General features: G+C 52.4%; 7 protein-coding genes across 7 annotated transcripts; 6 read left to right on the top strand and 1 right to left on the bottom strand.

Annotated features, from left to right (window-relative positions):
* The first annotated feature begins 1,988 nt into the window (after positions 1-1,988).
* B0T23DRAFT_208254 (uncharacterized protein) lies at positions 1,989-4,001 on the top strand. The gene is made up of 2 exons (XM_062833504.1): positions 1,989-3,763; positions 3,844-4,001. The coding sequence occupies exons 1-2, from the start codon at positions 2,141-2,143 to the stop codon at positions 3,874-3,876; spliced, it is 1,656 nt and encodes a 551-aa protein (XP_062689645.1). The 5' UTR covers positions 1,989-2,140; the 3' UTR covers positions 3,877-4,001.
* A 793-nt stretch (positions 4,002-4,794) lies between these two features.
* On the top strand, positions 4,795-6,701 carry B0T23DRAFT_386093 (ribosomal protein L1p/L10e family-domain-containing protein). Its single transcript, XM_062837583.1, has 3 exons — positions 4,795-5,004; positions 5,070-5,705; positions 5,782-6,701. Exons 1-3 carry the CDS (start codon positions 4,939-4,941, stop codon positions 6,244-6,246), a joined length of 1,167 nt encoding a protein of 388 aa, XP_062689644.1. The 5' UTR covers positions 4,795-4,938; the 3' UTR covers positions 6,247-6,701.
* A 1,466-nt stretch (positions 6,702-8,167) lies between these two features.
* On the top strand, positions 8,168-10,282 carry B0T23DRAFT_208228 (cytochrome P450). Its single transcript, XM_062833503.1, has 3 exons — positions 8,168-9,262; positions 9,343-9,763; positions 9,833-10,282. The coding sequence occupies exons 1-3, from the start codon at positions 8,295-8,297 to the stop codon at positions 10,013-10,015; spliced, it is 1,572 nt and encodes a 523-aa protein (XP_062689643.1). The 5' UTR covers positions 8,168-8,294; the 3' UTR covers positions 10,016-10,282.
* A 534-nt stretch (positions 10,283-10,816) lies between these two features.
* B0T23DRAFT_455690 (uncharacterized protein) lies at positions 10,817-13,611 on the top strand. The gene is made up of 7 exons (XM_062841250.1): positions 10,817-10,831; positions 10,935-11,283; positions 11,454-11,778; positions 11,948-12,733; positions 12,878-12,956; positions 13,045-13,063; positions 13,142-13,611. Exons 2-7 carry the CDS (start codon positions 10,987-10,989, stop codon positions 13,190-13,192), a joined length of 1,557 nt encoding a protein of 518 aa, XP_062689642.1. The 5' UTR covers positions 10,817-10,831; positions 10,935-10,986; the 3' UTR covers positions 13,193-13,611.
* Positions 13,612-14,928: 1,317 nt separating this feature from the next.
* On the top strand, positions 14,929-15,720 carry B0T23DRAFT_431181 (phosphatidylethanolamine-binding protein; the record flags this gene model as incomplete). Its single annotated transcript, XM_062840302.1, has 1 exon — positions 14,929-15,720. One exon carries the CDS (start codon positions 14,929-14,931, stop codon positions 15,718-15,720), a length of 792 nt encoding a protein of 263 aa, XP_062689641.1.
* A 645-nt stretch (positions 15,721-16,365) lies between these two features.
* On the bottom strand, positions 16,366-18,237 carry B0T23DRAFT_343404 (alpha-glucosidase; the record flags this gene model as incomplete). Its single annotated transcript, XM_062835921.1, has 1 exon — positions 16,366-18,237. The coding sequence occupies one exon, from the start codon at positions 18,235-18,237 to the stop codon at positions 16,411-16,413; it is 1,827 nt and encodes a 608-aa protein (XP_062689640.1). The 3' UTR covers positions 16,366-16,410.
* Positions 18,238-19,479: 1,242 nt separating this feature from the next.
* B0T23DRAFT_446263 (general substrate transporter) lies at positions 19,480-21,764 on the top strand (the record flags this gene model as incomplete). The annotated part of the gene is made up of 2 exons (XM_062840958.1): positions 19,480-20,499; positions 20,608-21,764. Exons 1-2 carry the CDS (start codon positions 19,917-19,919, stop codon positions 21,762-21,764), a joined length of 1,740 nt encoding a protein of 579 aa, XP_062689639.1. The 5' UTR covers positions 19,480-19,916.
* Between the last annotated feature and the right edge of the window lie 437 nt (positions 21,765-22,201).

The raw sequence follows: 22,201 nt of genomic DNA, 5'->3' as shown, positions 1-22,201 counted from the left end.
ATCTCCGCCTTGACTAATGACGAAAACACAATTATAATGCAAGGTACGGGGTGGGCTTTGAGACAGCGCATGGCATGCTCTTTGAGTGTGAGTCGAACAAGATGGGGGGTTGAAGAGAGCAGTTGACCCGAAATGTTGACTAAGGATTTCGATCGAGATAGTCATCAAGTCACTTTATAGGAAACACCATTTGTATGCATGTGGTGGGTAGAGGTAGTGAGCCTGTATCCAGTCCAAGTAGGAGAGCTGTACTGAAGCCCAAGTGAAAACAGCTCGAGAACTCGAGATGGCGCAAAAGGGAGGTTGTTGTCCGTTCGAGCGGTCATCCATTCCATTGCTCGGCAATATAAAGGCTGGAACAGCTTGACCGAAAACTGAAGGATCGAGGGGTAAGTACTAGTACCTGCTGACCGGGTACGGAGGTGGAGCGAACCAAGCTTTGCACGTTGCGTCGCGGTGTAAACGCGCCAGACTCGGACTTTGGGAAACTGGCAGGTGGTTGGTGAGTTACTATTGTTTGGACATCCCGTTATGGATTGCCGTGGAAGGAAACAAGCTGATATGCAAATATTGTAGAGACCTCGGGTGCCATTGCATTATCAGAAGAGAAGAGCCAAGGGGGGCTCTGCACAATCCGAGCTTTTTCAATGGTGGAAACGCCATCGGTCATGAATTTGATGAATACGACCGTCAAGAGGAGTAGCGGTAATCGTAGAGTAAACAATCCAGCATGTTCGTGGGACCTCTCGTGAATATTTGAATGTTGGAAAAAGCAAGGACGTCATAAGGCAACTGAAATGGATGAACTCTCAACCGGTCGATCAGCTGCCTGAGATCCATGAAAGTGTGAATAAGAAAGCGTCCATTGACCTTGATCTTCCGCTCCACGAATAATGGCTGTTCACCAGAGAATGGCGGATACAATAGAAATAACTGAAAAGGAGTGGGAAAATGACTACAGCCTACCTTAACAAGATACCTAATGGACAAACAGAGGCACGAGTGGAGCTGGAGGTTTGCTGTGATCTGAGAGCAGGGAAAAGGTCCGGGTGTCGGGTGCCGAGCATGCGGGCACCTCCAGGGCAGGGGCAGGTATTCCATCCCCGACCTCCCGCCGTAACTCGGCCCGCCTGTGCCTGCGCTGTAGCTTCCACTTCCGCTGATCGCCTTGCCCAGCAGTGGCATGACAGTGCGGTACAGCCGCTAGCAGACCAGACGGACCCCCAAGAATGCGTGTTCCCTTGCCCGGTTCCCGCCCGTCAGTGGCACTGCTGGACACGCTGCCAGCCCAGGCAGTCCTCCACCCAACGCCAAAGGCGCGATCCAGACACTGTCCTGCGTGGCACGACAGGCACGACTAAAGGCTCAGATGCGCCAGCTTACAGGCTGCTGCCAGCGCCGCGTTGAACGGATGGAACCGCAGGCACGTCCGGGTCTCAGGGCCACAATGGAGAATCGCGTCTTTCTACCTCCAACTTCCGTGGCTGAGAGTTGTCGTCTGGACAGAAAAAAAAAAAAGCCAGGAACGCTCACCCATGCTCCTTTTTGGTGAATGGGTCCCACAGGCACGGGCGCGAAATCCAGATGGTGCATATCGCCTTTTTAAATACTTTACTCATCCCCACTCCCTTCGTTCCGCTACAGTACCTGTTTCCTCTGCCCTGGCGTTGCTTGCCTGGTCCCATCATAGAACTGAAGACAGGCCAGATGTGCAAAGCCTTGTCTTGATTCGCAGAACCCCGTCTTTTGGCTTCTTGACGATTCCCATCCCTTGGCTTTCTCTTCCTTTTCCAGCTCTGTTTTCAGACCCTTTTCCCGTTCCTTGTTGCAGGTAAACAGACCGCGGAGACGGGATAGGAGACCTGGTGGCCCAATCCAAGCCAGGAAGTAGGCAGCTGGACGGCAGTGGACGGCAGCTGTAGCGGAGAGGGGGCAAAGACTTCACATCGGACGCGATCTGGACGTGGAGAACGCGACCTTGGAAGCGCATCCAATCTGAACCTCACCTCAGGTCCTGGGCCACACATACCTCAATATCCCAATCCGAGCAGGCTTCCACCACCCCGGCCTCTTCCAGAGCTCAATTCCTCATCCTGTCCCGCCAATTGTCATGACCAGTACCTGACAGGATCACCACAACATGGATTCATCCCCATCGGCAATGAAGACCCTCGGCGGGATGGAGCCAACCCTGCCCTCGGTAGCAGGCATCAAGCGCCCGGCCCCGTCACTGCTGCCGCCGTTTGAGCCTTTGTCCTCGTCCCCAGGTCTGCCTCGGCCTTCGAAGCGGCAGGCCACGTCCAATGCCTTTCTGAAATACCCAACGCCCATCCCGACATCGAGTACTGGCATTCTGTCGTCAAGCCCTCCACGCGTCGGGTACAACTATGGATATGCCGCCCCATATATGGCCCCCCGCCCCGGCCTTCAAAGGACCTTGTCGACCGTGTCGGAACGCGCGCCCCTTTCCGACGTACGCGCCGTAGTTATGAAAGAGAATGGAGAGACTCTTCTGATGGGAAGGTCCAGCAACTCATCTCACTATCAGCTGTCGTCGAACAGACTGGTCAGCCGAGTTCATGTTCACGCTCGGTATATCCCCGCCACGGAAGCGCTTGAGCCCAACAAGGTCGAGATTACGTGTACGGGTTGGAACGGTTTGAAGCTGCATTGTCAAGGGCAGACATGGGAGCTGGCAAAGGGCGATTCCTTCACTTCGGAAACCGAGGGTGCGGAGATTATGATCGATGTTCATGACACCAGGGTCCTCGTGCAATGGCCGCCGCGGGAGAAGGATCGGGACTCGTCGGCCCCCTTGAGCGACTCTTCGTGGGATGAGACACCGAGGCCAATGCGACGTGGCCGGCGACCAGGCTCCGACTCGGACGAGGGCAGCCCCATTCGACGACCGAGACGTATCAGCAGCCCCGAGTCACCTACACCTGCCAACGGATCGACTTCCAAGGCCGACCTGGACGACTTGTTGTCTGACAATGATGAGGATGGTGCCGCCGTTGAGATCTATGAGGACGAGGAGGAGGATGAGCAGGAACTGCCCAAGTTGACAGATACGGGCAGGGGAGATACTACCTTGATCACCAGCGTGGACCAGAGCTTTTCCATTTCGAGTGACCTGAGCGATCCACAATCAGATGAGGATTACGCCGACCAAGATCCGGATGAGGAGAATGACCCCATCATACCTTCGTTTGGTCCCTGCGGCGAGAACCTGTCTAGCCGTCTCGAATCCTTCACCACCGCCACTTCACCTCCGAGAGCCCGAACTCCCGATCGCGACTACAGTGGCAGCTCCGATGGAGAGCGGGCTGGTAGTGTCACCCCGAAGCCTCTGAAGTCGTCAAGCGAGAACGTAGCAGGCGCCTCTCGGCAGGCCTCTCCCACTCCAGCTCCTCGCTCACCATCGCCCGTCAGCAAGCTCAGCGAGGAACTGACAGCGACGATTTCGAATCATGTCATCAACCAACTCGCCTTCTCCAGACTGTCTTCCACGCCTTTGTCGACCATTATGAACAATCTTCCTGCGGATGATCGGAGACAGGTGACCAAGGATGAATTGCGCAGGCTCATTGAGGCAACAGCTTGCATCGGTATCATTGAACGCCAGGGCAAGGATGCTGCCGGTAAGCCGCTTGAAAGCGAGTATTATTATGTGCCCGAATTCGACACGGATGAGCACCGTCGCCTGGCTGTGACGGACGGCTTGCGGAAGCCTAGCTTGAGGGCCTGCCGCAAGCAGCACAAGGTAAGCGTTTTCCTTCTCTACCGCCTAACCGTTTGCTATGCAAGATCATTCGGTTAACATGTCGTGTCCACCCGTAACAGCAATACTATTGGAAGAAACCTCGCACTCCTTGATGGTATCACCACAGCCGCCCTATCATCATCACATTACCCCATCACCGCACCCCACCTCCCCAACATCCATCCAACATCCACCCAACACCCATCCAACACCCTACCCATACCCATTGTGCCATTTTTTCCCCGAACCCGCTATGGCGTTAGGTTGTCAAGGCGTCTACTACGGGGAATCGCTGTTTGTGTTTTTCGCAAAAGAAAAAAAAAGCCGACGTAAGCCCCTTTCACTGTCCATGTTGACACGTCATGAGGAGTTCATTGTGTCTCCCAAACTCTGTATTTGCATGCTTCGGGGGGCCGCATAGCGCAGGGCGTCGTTTTTTGTTCGATTTATATACATGTTTATCAGGCGTCAGCGTCTGTGTTGTAGTTTTGCGCCCATTGGCCCAGAAGAGAAGGAAGAGAAAGAGGACGATGAGTTTCGAGTCAAGACCTGCTGTGGAGGTCAACCGGTGCTGTTGAGGGAGGGACAGTTATTTGCCGGCACGACATGGAGGAGCATCTTGAAAGAAAAGCAAGAAAGTTGTATCACTGCTTGAAAATCCAAGTAAAGATGATGAGATGAGGGAGGTGTATAACTGGCTGAGGTTGTCTGGCCTGGTGTATGAGGTAGCTGCTAGCATTGTAGATGTGAAGGCATCTACAAACCAAATGAAGATGGCTATCTACACCTACCTAGTCAGGCTGTTTTGCCGGTGATGTTGGAAGAAGACACCGACGCATATGATAATAAAGAAAACCCCAAGCTCTGGTCCCAACAGCGTGGATGGAAGAGCAGCTGCAGTCCGTCTGCCGCCAATAGCGCCAGGCCCAGACAATCACAGGCAACGTATGCCCCACATTCCGTAAACCCACTTTCCACATTTAACCCCTGTTTAGCTTATCGATAAGCTTAATAGCATGGAAAAAAATAAGCGTCAGTGCACCGACCTCCCAAAATTTCCAGAGGGTGCCTTTCTGTCGCCCTGGGAAGAAAAAAAACACCTGGGACTCGTATCGCAATCGTCTCAACTCACACCAACCCCACCCAAAGATATCTTCTTTTCCCAGCCAACGAAGATGTCCAAGTCCACAGCCGTTGTCAAGGCGTCTGACGCCGTCGCCTCTCCCGTTGACCCTAAACAGGTTTGTCTTCTCTTGATCAATGCAATTGGCCTGATCCCCGACTTGCTAACCCTCCAAATCAACAGATCACCAAGGCTTCCAAGGCCCTTCTCGCCCACATCAAGAAGGCTACCGCCGCCTCTACTGCCGTTTCCAAGAACCTTCTCGCCGATGAGGAGTCGACTGTTGCCGAGACCCCGATCTGGCTTACCCTCACCACCAAGAAGCACATCGCCGACACCAACCGTCTGCAGCCCTCCAAGATCGTCCTCCCCAACCCCCTGAACGCCGATAACGAGTCTACGATCTGCATCATTGTCGCCGACCCTCAGCGCCACTACAAGAACGTTGTCGCTTCTGAAGAGTTCCCCGAGGACCTGCGCAACCGCATCACCCGCGTCATCGACGTTACCCACCTCAAGGCCAAGTTCAAGACATACGAGGCCCAGCGCCAGCTGTTCAACGACCATGACATCTTCCTTGCCGACGACAGAATTGTCAACCGTCTTCCCAAGCACCTGGGCAAGACCTTCTTCAAGAGCACCGCCAAGCGCCCCGTTCCTGTTGTGTTCATGAAGCAGAGGGAGAAGGTTGACGGCAAGCGGGTGGCCAAGCCCAAGGGTCCCAAGGCCAAGCGCGACCCCGTGGAGAATGTCAATGCTAGACCTACACCAGAGATTGTGGCTGAGATCCGCAAGGCCATTGGCTCGGCGCTCGTTTCGGTATGTTTCACTGGCTCGACAACTTTGTCCATCAAGGTACTTGTAGTTACACATTGGCTAACACGCATGTTTCTAGCTGAGCCCCTCCACCAACACCGCCATTAAGGTCGGCTATGCCAGCTGGGACGCCGAGAAGCTCGCGGCGAACGTCGAGAAGGTCATCAACGAGCTTGTCGAGCGCTTCGTGCCCCACAAGTGGAGCAACGTCAGGAGTTTCTACCTCAAGGGCCCCGAGACGGCGGCCCTTCCCATCTACCAGACCGACGAGCTCTGGCTCGACGACAGCAAGGTCATCGCCGACGGCGCCGAGCCCGAGAAGGCCAACATTGGCAAGAAGCGCAAGGCCGCCGACGACGAGACCGAGGCCAAGGCCGAGGAGGGTGCTAAGGACGAGAGCAGGCCGAAGAAGAAGGCCAAGAAGGCTGCTGCTGCCGCCGCTTTGCCCGAGAGCAACGACGACAAGCTCGACAAGGAGATTGCCACGCGGAAAGCGACATTGAGGAAGCAGAAGGCTGCGGCGAAGAAGGCTGTTGAGGTTTAATATCTTTTATTTTCTCTAAACTCTGATCTGAAGGGACTGACTTGGACTGGACTGGTTGGACTGGGTTTGATTGGTTGAAAGCGACAGGCAAGAGGAGAAGAATCAATTGTTGCTTGGCATTTGCTTGGCGTTTTGGCGTCCATGGTAAAACACAAAACACACGTTCGGGTTTCGTTGGAGTTGTTGTTGTACAAAGACAAAGACACACACTGTGGAAAGCTGGAAGTTAGGATGGGAGGTAGTATCTACTAGTTCTATGTACTAGAAGGCTGTTGATGAAGCGAAGATATCCTCATTATATTCATGTTTGAGCGGATTGGGTGTGGAAGTTGGCGTAGATGATGAAGACATTTCGATGGCGATGCTCATGGCTCTTGTTCTGCTGATGGCAATTTGGACCATGATATGTCTTTGGCTGTGTAAGTATGGTTGTCTAGTTAAGGGGATTTCAGTGCAAAACAACTTGCTAACGAATCAAGCGGTCAGCCGATGGAAAACGATATCCTTTCAATCAGATCTTCAATCAGATGAACCTCAACAAACAACAACAGACCAACGATCAGTAGGAATCACACAGCTCTCCCGGATTTTGACACTCGATGTGAGGCAACCCTACCCTTCTCGGTAGCATTATTAGACCGCGGAATAACCCGACAGCATTCAGTAACCAGAGAAGTGCCGCTACCTCACAATGAATTAATTGTTGGTGTTCAAAAAAGCATCAATTGACCTTGGAAGAGGTTCAGGACCGGGTTCAGCCACTATACTGAAAAGGGAAAAGTCAGTTCCCCACCCCCGGATTCTCAGTGGCGCTTGCCCAGAACGAACTGTCAGCGCGACTCTGCGGCACTGTGCTGCATAACCTGTCTCCGGCCGGCAGTGACACTTGCCCCACTTTTGCACAGTATGTATCCTCGTCTCTCAAGACTTGCGATTCGACGTCTGTTCTTTTCTCTCTCTCCTCACTCTCTCCTCACACACAGTGTACACCAGTCCATCTTGAGTTGCCTTTCCAGCTCCCATTTCAGCCTGTTTTTGTTGTTAGTGTGAGTACACTACAGAGAGAGGCATCCAGATCAACTGCCGAGAGCCACAAGACACCGATGAACGCCAATTGTCATGTTCTCTAAGCTTCCGCGGAGAAGTTCAAGAGGCTTTGTCAGACAACTCTTCGATTAACGTGGACGACTCGACACTTAGTGTACTCTTTGCTTCTCTTGCCTTCGAAAATACAACTTGAGGATGAAACATGGGAGTGTCTTCGGAATTCGGCATGGAGGAAATACCAAGTTTCAACCACTTCGGCCATCTCGGTGTTGTGGAGAGGCTTTCGCAAAGTCACATTGATAAGCCTTGACTTATAAGGGCGATACTACATCTCTCCACATTCCACGCTCCAAGACCCTGGGCTGAATGTCTCCGACAAGGCTCGCTGTCTACTTTTATTGCCGAGATGCTTTGTGTCGCTGATGAAGCTATCCCAAATCCCCGCCTTTCCTCCTCCTTGTGGCTGATCGACTGACCTCAAATGATATCAAGGCATTCAACGGTCACCAATGGCGATGGACAAAGTGTTCGGTTCGGCGCGGTGGATTCGTCTCATGGTTCGTCCTACCACCCTCCCTTGCCAGAAGCCTCAACCATCTCCTCTTCTCTCTCGGCAGATGTTTTTTCAAGATGTTGGGAGAGAAAGGATGGTTACCGGCTTCCCTATGGCCCATAGGAGCCCTTCTAGACACCTGGGTAGCGGTAATATATGACCTCACCCTACCACTTCCCGTGCAATCAGTCATGTCACCTACCTGTTTACTTGTGATATAAGCTGCCAGAACCAGGAGCAGCAGTCAACTTCAACAGTTGTCATACTACTACTATTATTCCTACAGTCTAGGTGGTGACACCAGAACGAAAAGTCTGTTTCTCGAGCTAGGCAGCAAAGATCGAGAACATTTTCGTTTAAATTTTAAATTTTTTTTAAAATTTTTTTTTAAATTTTCTTTTTTACGACAAGTCCTTCACCATCGGTGGTTAACGATAGTATCCTTACCATGGGTGTCGTGCTAAAAGTCAAAGATGGCAAAGTGTCACCGACACGAGTGCTTGTAGGCACAACCGCTACTGTGCTCGCCAGTTACTGGCTTTACATCCTCCTATTCGCCATCGTCATCCGTGCCGCCCACAAACGCTACGCCTCACCACTACGCAAATATCCCGGTCCCTTCTTGGCCTCCTGTTCGCGTCTATGGAAGGTCCTATCCACAGCAAGTGGCCGAACACACCTCGACCACATCGAGCTTCATCGCAAACACGGTCCTGTCGTGAGGATCGCCCCCAACGAGGTCTCGGTAGCATCACCTGAAGCAGCAAGGACCCTCCTGAGCGCCGGCAAGCGCTTCTTCAAGACTCCCTTTTACAGTGTCTTCCCACCGCCCGAGAACCCCGACATCTTCACCGAGATACGAGAAGATGTCCATGCCCAAAAGAAGCGAGTTTCCAACGTGCCCTACAGCATGGCTGCTATGCAGCAGTTGAGCCCCTTCATCGACGACACCATCGAATTGTTGGCGCGCAAGATCGACGAACACATTGCGCAGCACAAGGGAGTGTTTGACTTGGGCGATTACCTGCACTACTTTGCGTTTGACGTCCTTGGAGAGGTGGCCTTCAGCAGGAGTTTTGGATTTCTCGCACAGGGCCGGGATGTGGACAACGCCATTAAGACGATCGATAAGTCCCAAACATACAACGGCATCGTGGGACAAGTACCCGAGTTGGATCACCTGCTGAGAAGGAACCCACTGTGGCGGTCCATCCCGTGGTTGAGCACCAAGAATGCTCTAATCACACGGATGGCGCTCGAGGAAATGGGTCGGAGACAGCCTTTCAACAAGGACACAGCGGTGTTGCACACTGGCGATACTAGGCAGGATTTGATGGCTAGTTTGATCTTGGGGCATTTGAAATCTCCGGAGAAATTTGGTGTGGGGGATGTCTTTGCTGTTGCGCATGGTGCTATGTGAGTTGTTAACCACCCATCTCCCTCTTCATCTTTTTGAAGACATGATGACTGATCTTTTGTTTCTTTTGTTGCAACAGCTTCGCCGGCTCCGACTCCACCGCCTCAACAATGCAATCCTTCTTCTACCACGTCCTCTCCTCCCCCTCCACCTATCAGTCCATCCTCTACGAGATCCAATCCGCCGTTGCCACGGGTGTCATCCCCGCCATTGGCAACCTAACATGGAACGAAGCCCAGACCTTGCCTTATTTACAAGCGTGCCTCAAGGAAGCCATGCGCCTCCGTCCCGCCGTGGGACTAAACATCACCCGGTTCGTTCCTCCAGAGGGCGCAGAGCTTGATGGTCACTTCTTTCCTGGTGGCACGAGCATTGCTGTTAATGGGTGGGTGCTGCATCGTGATAAATTGACGTTTGGAAAGGATGCGGATGAGTGGAGGCCGGAGAGGTGGTTGGAAAACGAGGAGGAGGCGAGGAGAATGGAGAGGTATATGTTTCAGGTAAGTACCCTACATACCTCCCGAACAGATGTGGATGGAAGAGGCAAGATGCTAACGAACATGAGACAGTTCGGAGGTGGAAGCCATCTGTGCATTGGAAGGAACTTGGCGCTGTTGGAGATCAACAAGGTTGTTCCGAGACTGCTGAGGGATTACAGGTTTGAGCTGGCGCATCCGGGGAGGGAGCTGAAGGCTACTGCGTCCTTCTTTGTGGTGCAGAGTGGGTTGGAGGTTTTTGTGCGCATGGCCTGATTGTGATTTTTGGGTTTTTAGCGAGTCTAGGTTGTCTGTTGGTGTTGGTCAAGGCTTGTTTCCTTTCGCTCTCCGCCCAACAACTTCCCCCGGGCCTTACACACCTGCCAAAACGGCACGCGTCTGGTAACATCTGTGGTAGAAGCAACAAGTACAAGAACGAGAACACTAGCAACGTTCCAGTTAGCGGGATCTTTTGCCCAGGCACAACACTTGCCGTACCTTGGTAACGTACTTGGTGGATTCCAACTCTACGTGAAGTTCCAGACCACTTACCGAACATCTTACCTACTAGGTCGAGCTTTGAAGGGTAACAGATAGTACAACCTTGTATTCGCCTTTGGATGTACAAGTAATCAAGATAAACGAGGGCGGGAGGAAGCGAATGGTGACATCTGCGAATGGAAACCTCCGAAGCTCGAGTTTATCCATATTCCCAGCTTCCGGCCAGCACCACTGTGGCCAAGCTTACTGTGGAACTGAGACCAAAAATATCGATTTGCCAACTCCTGAATTAATGGCGACAGCTCAGTGTAGCAAGGTTCGGTTACCATTTCGACTCAACTCACGGACTTGTGTTTCCCAGCCCACGGAATGGCACCTTTTCTATCGTTCGAGTCTGACGATGGTTACCCAGTTGTTATTTCCTGTTCCATTGGCAGGGGCTGGTACTTCAGGTAGCGAGGAGAGGAAAGATATGGCCCAGAGCCGGTGAATCTAGACCAGGACATCACGGCTTGGTGTACGTTTGGACAAGGAAGACTTCGGGATCGGAACGCGAAGTGATATATAATTGCCAGCCCCCAAGCAAGTATGGTAATGACCATCCGCCCTCCTTTCATATGTGGAGTTTCTTGCGGGCGTATCACCCGCTTCAGATAGAGTGAGGGATCATCACTAACAATCGTGGAACGGAGAGTTAACGGCAATCAACCTACGATACACACCTCGTTCCTTCGACTCTTGCCGCCATGGGTCTCTTCACCTTGTTGCTAAGGGTACTTGTGATAACCTTGGCGACGATCTCCCACCACATTGGTTTTGTTTCCGCTCAAACAGGAACGGGATGCAACCGAACAGTCAAAGCCAAGGCCGGAGACACATGTGCCACCATCGCCGCCGCCAACGGGATAACCGTCTCCCAGTTTCTCCAGTCTAACCCCGACATAACCAGCTGCTCCCAGCTCACGGTGGGTTACGACTACTGCGTGGACGAAACGGCCACTGGCACCGCTGATCCGCCCACGCCGACGGGGCCAGATAAGACAGTCAGTACCGACGGCACATGTGGGAACAGGGTTACTTGTCTCGGATCCCGCTTCGGCAACTGCTGCTCGGAGCACGGGTTCTGCGGCGGGTCGGCTGATTACTGCGGGGCTGGGTGTCAGTCGGATTTTGGGATATGCGGTGTTGAGTCCGGAACTTCTTCGTCGACGAGCTCAGCGCCGCCGGTCACTTCACCACCCACGACCGGGCCCGGGGAGCCTTGTGGAACGGTGACGGTCACGACTACGAGCACTGCCTCGTACATTTCGGTGACTACGAGAACGGCAACGTCGGTTACTACGACGACCGCGACCATCTCGGCGACGGCAACGGCCACGGCTACGATCACGGCTACAGCTACGTCAGTGGTTACAACTACGGCGGATGGGACAACAGCTACGAGGACGGTAACTGCTACGGCTACTTCGACGTTGACAAGGACGGCTACTACAGGGGTTACCCAAACCTCCGTGATCTTGACGACGTCGACGAGTGTGGTTAATGTGACGAATACCGTGCCTATCACAGCTACCGTACCTGTCACGGCCACGGCCACGGCCACTTCCACGTTAACGCTTACAACCGTTACCACATCGACAGCTATAGCTACATCTACGGCGGGGGTTATTCGTACCATAACCTCAGTGATATTGACAACCTCAACAGCTACCGTCAACGTAACCAACACCATCCCGGTGATAGCCACGGTACCCGTCACCGCCACCACATTCATCACAACCACAGCAACAGCAACAGCAACCAACACCATCCCCATCACCGCCACCGCAACGACAACCTCCACTCTCATCGCAACCTCCTACACCGGTATCACCCGCACCTCCGTGATCCTGACCACCTCAACCAACACAATCGACACCACCAACACCATAACTCTCACGAAAATCAACACGCTCACCACCACCGTTCCAATCTACGTAACCAGTACCCAAACACAAACACAAACGCAAACCAAGGCCGTAACCACCACGGTCCCAGTGTACATCACCAACACTAAACAAGTCACAGCCACAGCCACAGCCACAGCCACAGCCACAGTGACAGTGACAGCTACTTCGACGACCTGGACCTACAGCTACAGCATCGCTACTCTAACAACCATCGTCACTGAAACCGAGACGTTGACGAGCGTCAAGACGTTGACGAGCACGAGGGTGACGCAGGTTACTAGTACGAGTACGAGTATTTCCATTGATACTTTGACGAGTATTGTTTATAGTACTGCTACTGCTACGACTATTGCGACTGCTACTAAGACGGTAATGGACACGAAAGCGCCGCCGATTGTGACGATGACTGCTACGGTGACAAAGCCGGGACAGGTAACTACGTATACGTATACGGTTACGAGTACCGTGACGGCGGTCCCGGGTGGTGGTGGGAATGGGAATGGAAATGCGCCGGGGCCGGTGGTGCCGGGGACTCCAAAGACTTGTTAGTTATTTTTTTTCCCCCTTTTTTCCCCTTAGAGTAGCCCCTTTTTTTTTTTTACATCAGTGGTTGTGATTCGCAGTTTGAAGAAGATAAAATTGTGCATGCGCTGACTCGAAACCTACGGTTTGTTGTGAGCGGCGGTAGGCAGGGCATACGATAAGATTACCAATGACGATAGTTGTAGGGATATTGCGAATCGGAATGGGTTGTTGTTGTTGGATTTGTGAGTTTGACCCCCTCCTCTATTTTTTTTTCTTTTTCCTTTTTTCCTTGAGATGAAATAGGACGCTAACGTGGGAATTCTCCTAAAGTTACAAACTCAATCCAGGGGTAAGTAAACAAAACGCCGGCGAGTGGTAGATTGTGTGAATTGTTCCTGTGCTAACCGATGGTTTTGTGAAATAACAGATCGACTGCGATCACTTGTGGCCGGGATACTACGTGTGTACTCGGGCATAGGAAGGGGAGCATGAAGAGTTATGGGAATGAATCGGCAAGAGGTTTGTTAGAGAAGAGAAATGGGTGTTGGAGTCGTACTGCAATGAATGAGTTGACCAAAATTTGGTCCTTGTTAATTACCTATCTGTCAGTGACAAAACGTTGATCTTTGAGTGTCTGAGGATGCCGAACACAATTGCGACTGAGGTGTACCTGCAGTAGGTATCTTGATGGTAGTGTCTTGGGTAGGGAACTGCACATACAGTAACTGAAAGTACAGTTCTTTGGCCGTTCTTTCAGCAAAGCTCCAAGTATTCCCGTTAGTGTATTGACTAGCCGCCTAACGCACCTCTAGCCCGCTCTGGTCCCGTCTGGCCCGCGGCTTAAGGGACATTCCGTTGCATTGATGTCAAGACTTCTCACTAAATAGGCGAATGGATGGTCACAAGAATAAACCAAACACGCCACGGTCAGAACATTACACCTCGGATATACTCTTTTACGCATCCAAGCGTCGTCATTGCACTTTTGAACCCGAACTCGAGGCGGTTCCTGGATGGAAAAACATCCAATGGACTCCGGCTAAAAATGTTTTCTAAAATATGGTAATCCCCATCACAATTTAGCCTTTCAACTACAACGAGCGGTTGATCGGTAACGACGAAAAAAACACCGAACCACTATCGTCAGCAGACACACTCTCCGGCGGAAAGGAGCGAAGAAAACAGACGATTCTTATTCAGACCGACACACACCTCCCGCGGGACCACGCGACAAATTCCTCGATCGGATATTGCAAGCTGCAGTTACCGTTACGTGGATCCAACGTCACCTGATGCACCCCTTCCCGATCTTCCTTTCTCCTTTTTCCTTCCCCTCGCTCTGCTTCCGTCTCCAAACTCCAATCCAACCAGCCGCTTTACCCCAGCTTGCCCAGCCTTTGCCGAGCCGTTGATGGTCGAATCGACGAAAACACCGACAACCCCACAAACGTGACATGGAAACGCCGGGGCCGACGGCTGGACTGAACTAGACTTTCAAATGTCAAGCTAGGTACACTACCATCTCCAGATCAGACCGACATTCCCCAGATGGCTAGACAAAAGAAAATACCCCAAGAAGCGAGGAAGAAAGCGAGCGGGGTATGGGGTATGGGGTAGTATGGGGTAGCCGTTGCCCGCTGGCGGTTTCTCCTCTATATGTGCATACCCGTAACCAACAAGTCAATCATTGTCACCCCATATTGTATCATTCCTTCCATACAGTTGCCTCTTCGACGATGATTTGAGGGGGAGGAGAGAAAGCCCGAGGGAACGCGGAATTTCTCGGTAGCTTGTCCCACCAGGTATCAGCATCAGCACCTCACTCAAATATCAAGGCCTTTCCAGTGTCAAGGCATGATATTAGATTGAACACTCTCTCCCACTCGTCAATGCCGCTCTAAACTATCTACTACTCTTTGCCATCTCTGATCACCAACACTGCAAGCATTGATCGACCTCGGCCGGTGATATCTCCAACAAATGACATTTCAACCCCGTCCATAACACCTGTCAAGGGGCTTGGCATCTTGAAAACATTCAACATCATACAGCAGATCTGAGTAATTCACCTCCATCGATTACATCATCGGTCCAGCATTCCCCAACCCACAAACAACCACCACCACCACCACCACCACGACAAAAAAAACACCAAGAACGCCTAGAGGTACCTACCTATCAACAACTCACCAAAATCCAAAACCATCAACCACTATGCCGAAACAAGCCTCCTCAATAACCACCCTCCTGTCCTCCCTCTCCGTCCTCGCCAAAGCCACCAACCCCTCCCGACCAGCCCGCGCTTCCCTCCGGATCCACTTCCCCGGCTCCCCCTCTCCCACCACCGTCTCCACTCCAGGCACGCCCCTCACCAAAGACGCTGCCGCCCTGCCCCCCTCTTACTCCATCTCCGCCACCGCCCTCTCCAACATTACTTTACCCAACTGCGACCTCAGTCCCGTCTCCAGCCACCACTCTTCTCCCTCTTCTTCTGGCCATTCTAGGAGAGGCTCCGAAGCCAACAACGCCGCCGGCCAGGTTCCTCATTACATGGTCATCTGTCTCGACCTCGACCCGCCGTTCCCAAGTTTTCCTGTCTTGGCACCGATTTTGCATTCCCTCGAAGCAGATCTGAGGTTGGTGACGGAAGAGTTGGATGCTGATGAGGGGTATATCTATCTAACGGCGGATGAGGAGGAGGCCGGGGGAAGTGAGGGGATAAGTCACCCTCCAAGAGGGGAAAGGAGGACAAAGCCGGTGGTGGGATACATGGGGCCGAAACCGCCGGGGGTGAGTAGTCCCCATCGCTATGTTTTCTTGTGCTGGGAGCAACCGGAGGGTGTGACGGGGCAGAAAGTGAGAGAGGTTTTGGGGTTGAATAACGATGAGGGAGGAGAAGAGGGGGAGGATGTGGGATTAGCGAAGAGGGTGAGATGGGACCAGGACGGCTTTGAGAGGATGTTGGGATTAGGGGATGTGGTGGCGGGAAATTATTTTGTTTGTTGATGAGGATGGTCTGATGTTTGGACAAGGAAGGTAGTGAGAGGAACGGATCAGGTTCAGGATTGTAGTAGGATGGGGAGATGAGGAGATTACGAAAGTTGGGTACTTCAATGTCCTACTTCTGGGATTTGCTGATCATGGATTTGGGTCAGGAAGACCGCAACGTTTGGCTACACACCCGAGATTGTACGAAGACTGTAATACTACCATATTCTTCGAACACTGCCCGCATCGGTCTTTTGGACCAAGCATTGATACATTAAATCCACTCTCAAGTTTCACATCCTTCTTCTTCACCTTCAGGATACTCACCACTCACCACTCTATCCTTCCTCAACTCCATCCCCTTCTCTTACCTACAAATGTCCCTTCTGAATTACTGAACTCTTCGAAATCTTCGGCCCCAGAGGCCCAAATGTCGTCGTTTGAGTACGGACACAGACTTTCTTGGACTGACCATCCTGATCATATGCCTTACGATCAATATAACGGTTTAGTTGACTGCGAGAAGACTTTAGTCTGTTTGGCTTCTCTCGCTACTTTGGTTGGGGTGAGTACATGGAGGCATTACGTTGGATAAAGATGGATGGCCGAAGATGACATTGTATTACGACATCACTTCGCTGAACCAGAACATATAATTTCGTTGGTATGCAAGGATCTTGGATTTCTTGACAAGGTGCTAATCCGCTCTCAATAGCTCAGATACACTCTGCTTTCCCATGGCTTCAATGTGCCAGCTTCCATACTAGACAAATTCTTCTTCTTCAGGGTAGTCACTAACAGCCGCTCCCCCCGGTGTTTGCATCCCAGCGTGGCTGCCACATTGAGGTTATGCTCCTGAAGGATAGCCGGCTTTCCAGAGAAATTCATGATGACTAACGCCTTCCTCCTCTTGTCTGCCAGGACACCACTCGCTTCCGAACCTTGATCGTCCTTGACATAAACAAATAGTGTCTCGTCCTCTTGCAGTACAGGCCTGAACGCACCATGCACGAACAGCCCGCTGTATTCCTTTCTCAACTTCAGGATCTTCTTGTAGAACCCCAGGATGGACTCATCATCTCCCTCCTGCTTCTCCACGTTCAGATCTCTAAACCCATCATGCACCCTCATCCACGGCGTCACTCCAGCAGATGTGAAACCGGCATTGGGCGATGCATCCCACTGCATCGGTATCCTCGAGTGATCTCTCGCCAGGATCCTCAAGCCCTCCTCCGTCTTCCTTATCCTCTCTGCATCCCCAGATGCCTTTGCCTCTCTGTAAAAGTTCAAGCTCTCAACATCCTTATACTCGTGCTCAATCGGCCACTCCTTCGGCATATTGACCATACCAATCTCTTGCCCCTGATACAAGAAAATCGTCCCCGTCAGCGTTGCCTGCCACAACGCAATAGTCTTTGCGCTCGCCTCCCACGACTCCACCGTCAAATCATCTCCAAACCTTGACACCGCCCTTCCGTTATCATGATTCTCGCAAAACACCGTATGCCACCCATCCGTACCCTCCAGCCACTGCTGCCACGTCGCCACATACGCTTTCAGCTCCGACAGCGGAAACTCTCTATAAAGATACTTGCCGTGAAACGGCCCGCCCGTGCCCAAGCGGATGGTGCTAAACTCAAACACCATATCCAGCTCCTTGGCCGCAGCAGAGACATACGGCAGGACCTGGCTCGGCAGCGGCGTGTTGGATAGCTCGCCCACCGAGACGGCATTGTACGGCGCCAGCACCTGCTCGTTCATTTCGCGGATGAACTCGTGAATGCGCGGGCCGTTGCACCACATTTCTGCGGCGGGCTGGTCCGTTTCGCCCGGCATGGTGACAGGCGCATCCGGGAATTCGGTGCGCTTGGAGTACTTGTTGACGGTGTCGATGCGAAAGCCGTCGACGCCGCGATCGAGCCAAAAGCGCATGGCCTCGTTGTAAATGGCCTTGCGACACTCCTCGTTCTCCCAGTTCAGGTCGGGTTGGGAAGTGTCGTACAGGTGCAGGTAGTACTCTTGGGTTAGCTCGTCCCAGGTCCAGGTGGGACCGGCAAAGTAGCTGCGCCAGTTGGTGGGCGGTATGCGGTTCCCGTTGGCGTCGTAGCGGGCCGGCTTCCACATGTACCAGTCGCGCTTGGGGTTGGTTTTGGAGGAGCGCGATTCTTGGAACCACGGGTGTTGGTCGGAAGTGTGGTTGACGACCAGGTCGAGGATCAGCTTCATGCCGCGGGCGTGGCAGGCGGCGATCAGGTTGTCGACGTCGGAGAGGGTGCCATAGCGGGAGTAGACGGCTTGGTAATCGGAGATGTCGTAGCCCATGTCTTTCTGGGGAGACTCGAACATGGGGGACAGCCACACGCAATCGATGCCAAGGTCGTGGAGGTAGTCGATTTTGGAAATGAGGCCGGGGATGTCACCCCAGCCGTCGTTGTTGGTGTCTTTGAAGCTGGCTGGGTAGACTTGGTAGAAGACAGCTTCTTTCCACCAAGGAATCTTACCCACGCATAGGGAGGTGTCGTTTACGGAACCCATGATGGATTAGGGCTTGAGCTCAATGTTGATTGAATCCGATACTTCAGTGTTTTGTAAGCCTCGACCCGCTATCAATTTCTGAATCGATGTACTCACAGAATGAGATCAGGCTTTTGTCATCGATCAAAACAGATGAAGTCTGTTGGGGAACACCCAAGTAAGTGAACAAATTTTTCGAGTTGATGAAGTCTCTAGGGGTGTGTTATAAAGGCAGTTTATGAGGATCATCTGACCCCAACTACTGGAGTACAGATGAAGACGAAAGGTTGAAGAGAGGAGATTTCCTGGTACAATCTTCATACAACGTCGTGAGAGAGGGGTACGATCCTACCTCTACACTGTACTTATCCACGAAGAGCATGATGGATCAGATGAGGAGTAAGAAAATCATCATTAGCGAGATCAAAAGCAGACTTTCGGCTAGCCGAGATCCCGCTCGATAGGAAAGTCGGAGTGTCCATATCGGAGTTGGAGCTCAGGTGCTGTAAAGATATCGCCTCGGTTCATCTCCTCATATGGTTGAATGAACTTCCTGGTGTTGGGACTGTGGTTGCCACTGTCTTTGATATCAATGTCTTTCAATCTCCGACCTCCTTGTCGTTTGTGAGATCTTGTGGGGACCGCTTTGGAAGTCCGGAGGTACGAGAACACTAACAATTCATTGCTCGTCGAAGACTGATTAAGTGCGCTATTGATGATACTTGCCAAGTATCCTCGACGTAGCGAAGTCATGACCCGAGAGTCCCATTGGTTCAACCACCCTCAGCCCAAAAAGAGGGTGTCGTTTACACGATCAAAGGGCCAGGAACTCCGACACCCTTGTCCCCAATGCAACCCTCATTCTTTCTGACAGATCCACAGACGTCACTGGCTTGGACTTTTTCCCTCAACTTTATTGGTTTCGAGGCATTCTTTCACAGTCATTCACACCGGCCCAGCACTCTGGCTCATCTGGAAATCGCCATGTGCCATGTGCCATATGCCGGGGCAAAACGCGAGACAGGGAAAACGAGATCCCCCTTACCCCGGATTTGTGAACCTGGGCGACTAAAACGTGGGGTGCGGGGAATGGAGAATGGACCAAAGAACATATGATGTGACCAGACCGTCTAGACTACCTCTAGACTATGCCGCAGAATATTTAATCCCTTTTCGACAGGGTGATGATGTGTGGAATGTGATGTCTCCCTATTCTAGATGGTAATGGTTAAGGTTGAGCGAAGCTACTAATCTTTTTCCAGACCCGGGAAACGTATCATCACTCTCTTCTGGTTAGATTTGGGTACAGAGCAAGACCACGGTTGTCGCACCCGAAGGACGGAGGGCGGAGGCTGGCTTTTTTTTTTCCCCTCCCCGGCGGCAACGTGGCCTGGCCTGGATTCTCGGGACAATGTACGGCAATGCCGATGACGATCCACCTACCGGCGGGCAGACCACTAACACGGTCTATTCGACCCTTTTTGGGAATCTCCCCCCCTCGATACTGGACCACGATGTCTGTGATTGCACACATAAAGGCGCTCGATTTCCTGACCCCGTTTTGCCATTCTTTCCGTTTCTTCTTTTCTTTCTTTCTCCGTTCCCAAGCTCTTTTGGGACTTGGATATTCCTTCATCGCTTCCTCCTGAATTATCTTCCTCATAGTATTTGGCCGAGTTCAGCACTCTTCCACCACCGCAATGGCGGACCAAAACCCCCTTGCCTCTTCGCCTGGAAAGGCCACAGAGGCGGGCACCACCACCGCCATCCCCCAAGCCCAAGCCCAAGCCCAAGCCCAAATCCAAGACGACGACGTCGTCCTCGTTGAAGCCAAACACGCCGCCGACACCGAGCACGAAATGACCCTCCTCCGCGCCATCAAGCTCTACCCCAAAGCCATCGGCTGGTCCGTCCTACTCTCCTCGACCTTGATCATGGAGGGCTATGACCTCGCCCTCCTGGGGGGCTTATACGCCTCCCCCGTCTTCAACAAGAAATTCGGTGAGCTCAACCCGGCCACGGGCAAGTACGCCGTTTCCGCTGCTTGGCAGTCGGGTCTGTCCAACGGGGCAAGAGCCGGGGAGATCTTTGGTTTGATCTTTGCTGGATGGGCAGCTGATCGGATCGGGTACAAGAAGACGACGATTGCGAGTCTGGTGTTGATGATTGCCTTTATTTTTGTCTTGTTTTTTGCGCCGAATGTGAAGGTGTTGGTGGTTGGGGAGATTCTTTGTGGTGAGTTGCATTCCTATGCCTATGCCTATGCCTACACGGTGGAGGTAGGTACCTTTGCAAGGGTCAATACACACATACCTACATATGTATATGTTTGACATGGGAACGTTTTAACGTTGTATGCTTGCTAACAACCTTCGGTCCGAACCAAAACAGGTATCCCCTGGGGTGCCTTTCAGAGCGTTACACCCGCCTATGCCTCCGAGGTTGCGCCGATGGTGCTTCGCCCGTACCTGACAACCTTCATCAACATGTGCTGGGTAATTGGCCAGTTCTTCGCCGCTGCCGTCAACAAGGGCTCCGTGGGCCGGACCGATCAATGGGCGTACAGAATCCCCTTTGGCGTGCAGTGGGTGTGGCCGATTCCCATCCTCGCCGGGCTCGTCTTTGCTCCCGAGTCGCCTTGGTGGTATGTCCGACATAACAGGAGGGAGGAGGCCAAGCAGTCGCTGCTCCGTTTGACCTCGAGGAATCAACCCGGATTCAACGTGGACGAGACGCTGGCTATGATTGAGCATACCAATGAGCTCGAGAAGCAGCTGAAGGAGGGTGTCACTTTCCGCGACTGCTTCAGGGGTATTGATCTTCGTCGTACGGAGATCGTCGTGGGCATCTGGCTTGTCCAGACCCTCGGCGGCCAGAACCTGATGGGTTACTTCTCCTACTTCCTCACGCAAGCCGGCATGGACCCGAGCAACTCGTTCTCGCTCTCCATGGGCCAGTACGCCCTCGGTATGGTCGGCACCGCCGGGTCATGGTTCCTCATGTCGCGCGTCGGCCGTCGACGCATCCATTTTGGCGGTCTCTGCGCGCAGTTCTGTCTGCTCGTCATCGTCGGCTGTCTCACCTTTGGCGGAAACAAGGCCTCTGTGTGGGCCATCGGCGGCGTGCTCATCGCGTTCACGTTCGTCTACGACTTTGCTGTCGGACCGGTGACGTACTGTCTCATCTCCGAGCTGTCGTCAACTCGTCTAAAGGCCAAGACCATCGTGCTTGCCCGTGCAGCGTACAATGCTAGTAACATCTTTGTCAATGTAATGACGAATTACCAGCTGAGCTCGACGGCGTGGAATTGGGGCGCTAGGACGGCGTTCTTCTGGGCGGGTAGCTGCTTGTTGTCGGCTATATGGGTGTTCTTTAGACTGCCGGAGCCGAAGGGGAGGACATATGCCGAAATGGATATTTTGTTTGCGAAGAAGGTGACAGCGAGGAAGTTTAGGAAGACCAAAGTTGATCCTTTTGACTTGCGCAGTCATGGTGAGAAGAAGATGTCGCTTGAGAAGATGGAGAGTCATGAGGGGAAGGAAATCTAGGCTTAAAGGATGAGATTAGAGAGAAAAGTCTGTTGCCTGATTGGAAGCGACACAATGGTACCTTTGCTGCATTTAAAATTGACGGTTCCTGATTACAGTCAGTGAGGAAGTGTGAGTGTCTCGAATTATTCCTCGAGAATGAAGTCAAGTTTGGGGGTCAGTAACCATGGCCGGTCATGGCTTCAGACTCGATGACCGCTTGACGTGAAAAGAATATATCTTGCGAAGCGCAAAGCTGGGATGAGTCCATGTCAACGAACTGAAGTCAACACCGTACGGCTTCACACGTAAACGAATGCTTACCAGACACAATATCTGTTGATGCCGTGGATGATTACTTCAATACCACATTTGCCTCCTTTCTAGGCAGCCGCTCTGTTTCCCTTTTCAGGCGGCTTGGTGACTCTTTAGGGGCTAGTGCCAAGTCAATATAGCCG

The sequence above is a fragment of the Neurospora hispaniola genome, assembly GCF_033458365.1.
Source record: "Neurospora hispaniola strain FGSC 10403 chromosome Unknown B0T23scaffold_7, whole genome shotgun sequence".
Classification (NCBI taxonomy): domain Eukaryota; kingdom Fungi; phylum Ascomycota; class Sordariomycetes; order Sordariales; family Sordariaceae; genus Neurospora; species Neurospora hispaniola.
The sequence above is the reverse complement of the archived record's forward strand: the minus strand, read 5'-3'. Positions and strand labels throughout refer to the sequence as shown.

Excerpts from the sequence above, each read along its gene's own strand:
- B0T23DRAFT_208254 (XM_062833504.1), top strand. The coding sequence starts at position 2,141 with ATGGATTCATCCCCATCGGCAATGAAGACCCTCGGCGGGATGGAGCCA. Across the intron at positions 3,764-3,843 it reads CCTGCCGCAAGCAGCACAAG|CAATACTATTGGAAGAAACC; the intron begins GTAAGCGTTTTC and ends CACCCGTAACAG.
- B0T23DRAFT_386093 (XM_062837583.1), top strand. The coding sequence starts at position 4,939 with ATGTCCAAGTCCACAGCCGTTGTCAAGGCGTCTGACGCCGTCGCCTCT. Across the intron at positions 5,005-5,069 it reads CTCCCGTTGACCCTAAACAG|ATCACCAAGGCTTCCAAGGC; the intron begins GTTTGTCTTCTC and ends CCAAATCAACAG. Across the intron at positions 5,706-5,781 it reads TTGGCTCGGCGCTCGTTTCG|CTGAGCCCCTCCACCAACAC; the intron begins GTATGTTTCACT and ends GCATGTTTCTAG.
- B0T23DRAFT_208228 (XM_062833503.1), top strand. The coding sequence starts at position 8,295 with ATGGGTGTCGTGCTAAAAGTCAAAGATGGCAAAGTGTCACCGACACGA. Across the intron at positions 9,263-9,342 it reads GCTGTTGCGCATGGTGCTAT|CTTCGCCGGCTCCGACTCCA; the intron begins GTGAGTTGTTAA and ends TTGTTGCAACAG. Across the intron at positions 9,764-9,832 it reads TGGAGAGGTATATGTTTCAG|TTCGGAGGTGGAAGCCATCT; the intron begins GTAAGTACCCTA and ends AACATGAGACAG.
- B0T23DRAFT_455690 (XM_062841250.1), top strand. The coding sequence starts at position 10,987 with ATGGGTCTCTTCACCTTGTTGCTAAGGGTACTTGTGATAACCTTGGCG. Across the intron at positions 11,779-11,947 it reads TGACGACGTCGACGAGTGTG|CTACCGTCAACGTAACCAAC; the intron begins GTTAATGTGACG and ends CAACCTCAACAG. Across the intron at positions 12,734-12,877 it reads GCCGGGGACTCCAAAGACTT|GCAGGGCATACGATAAGATT; the intron begins GTTAGTTATTTT and ends GAGCGGCGGTAG.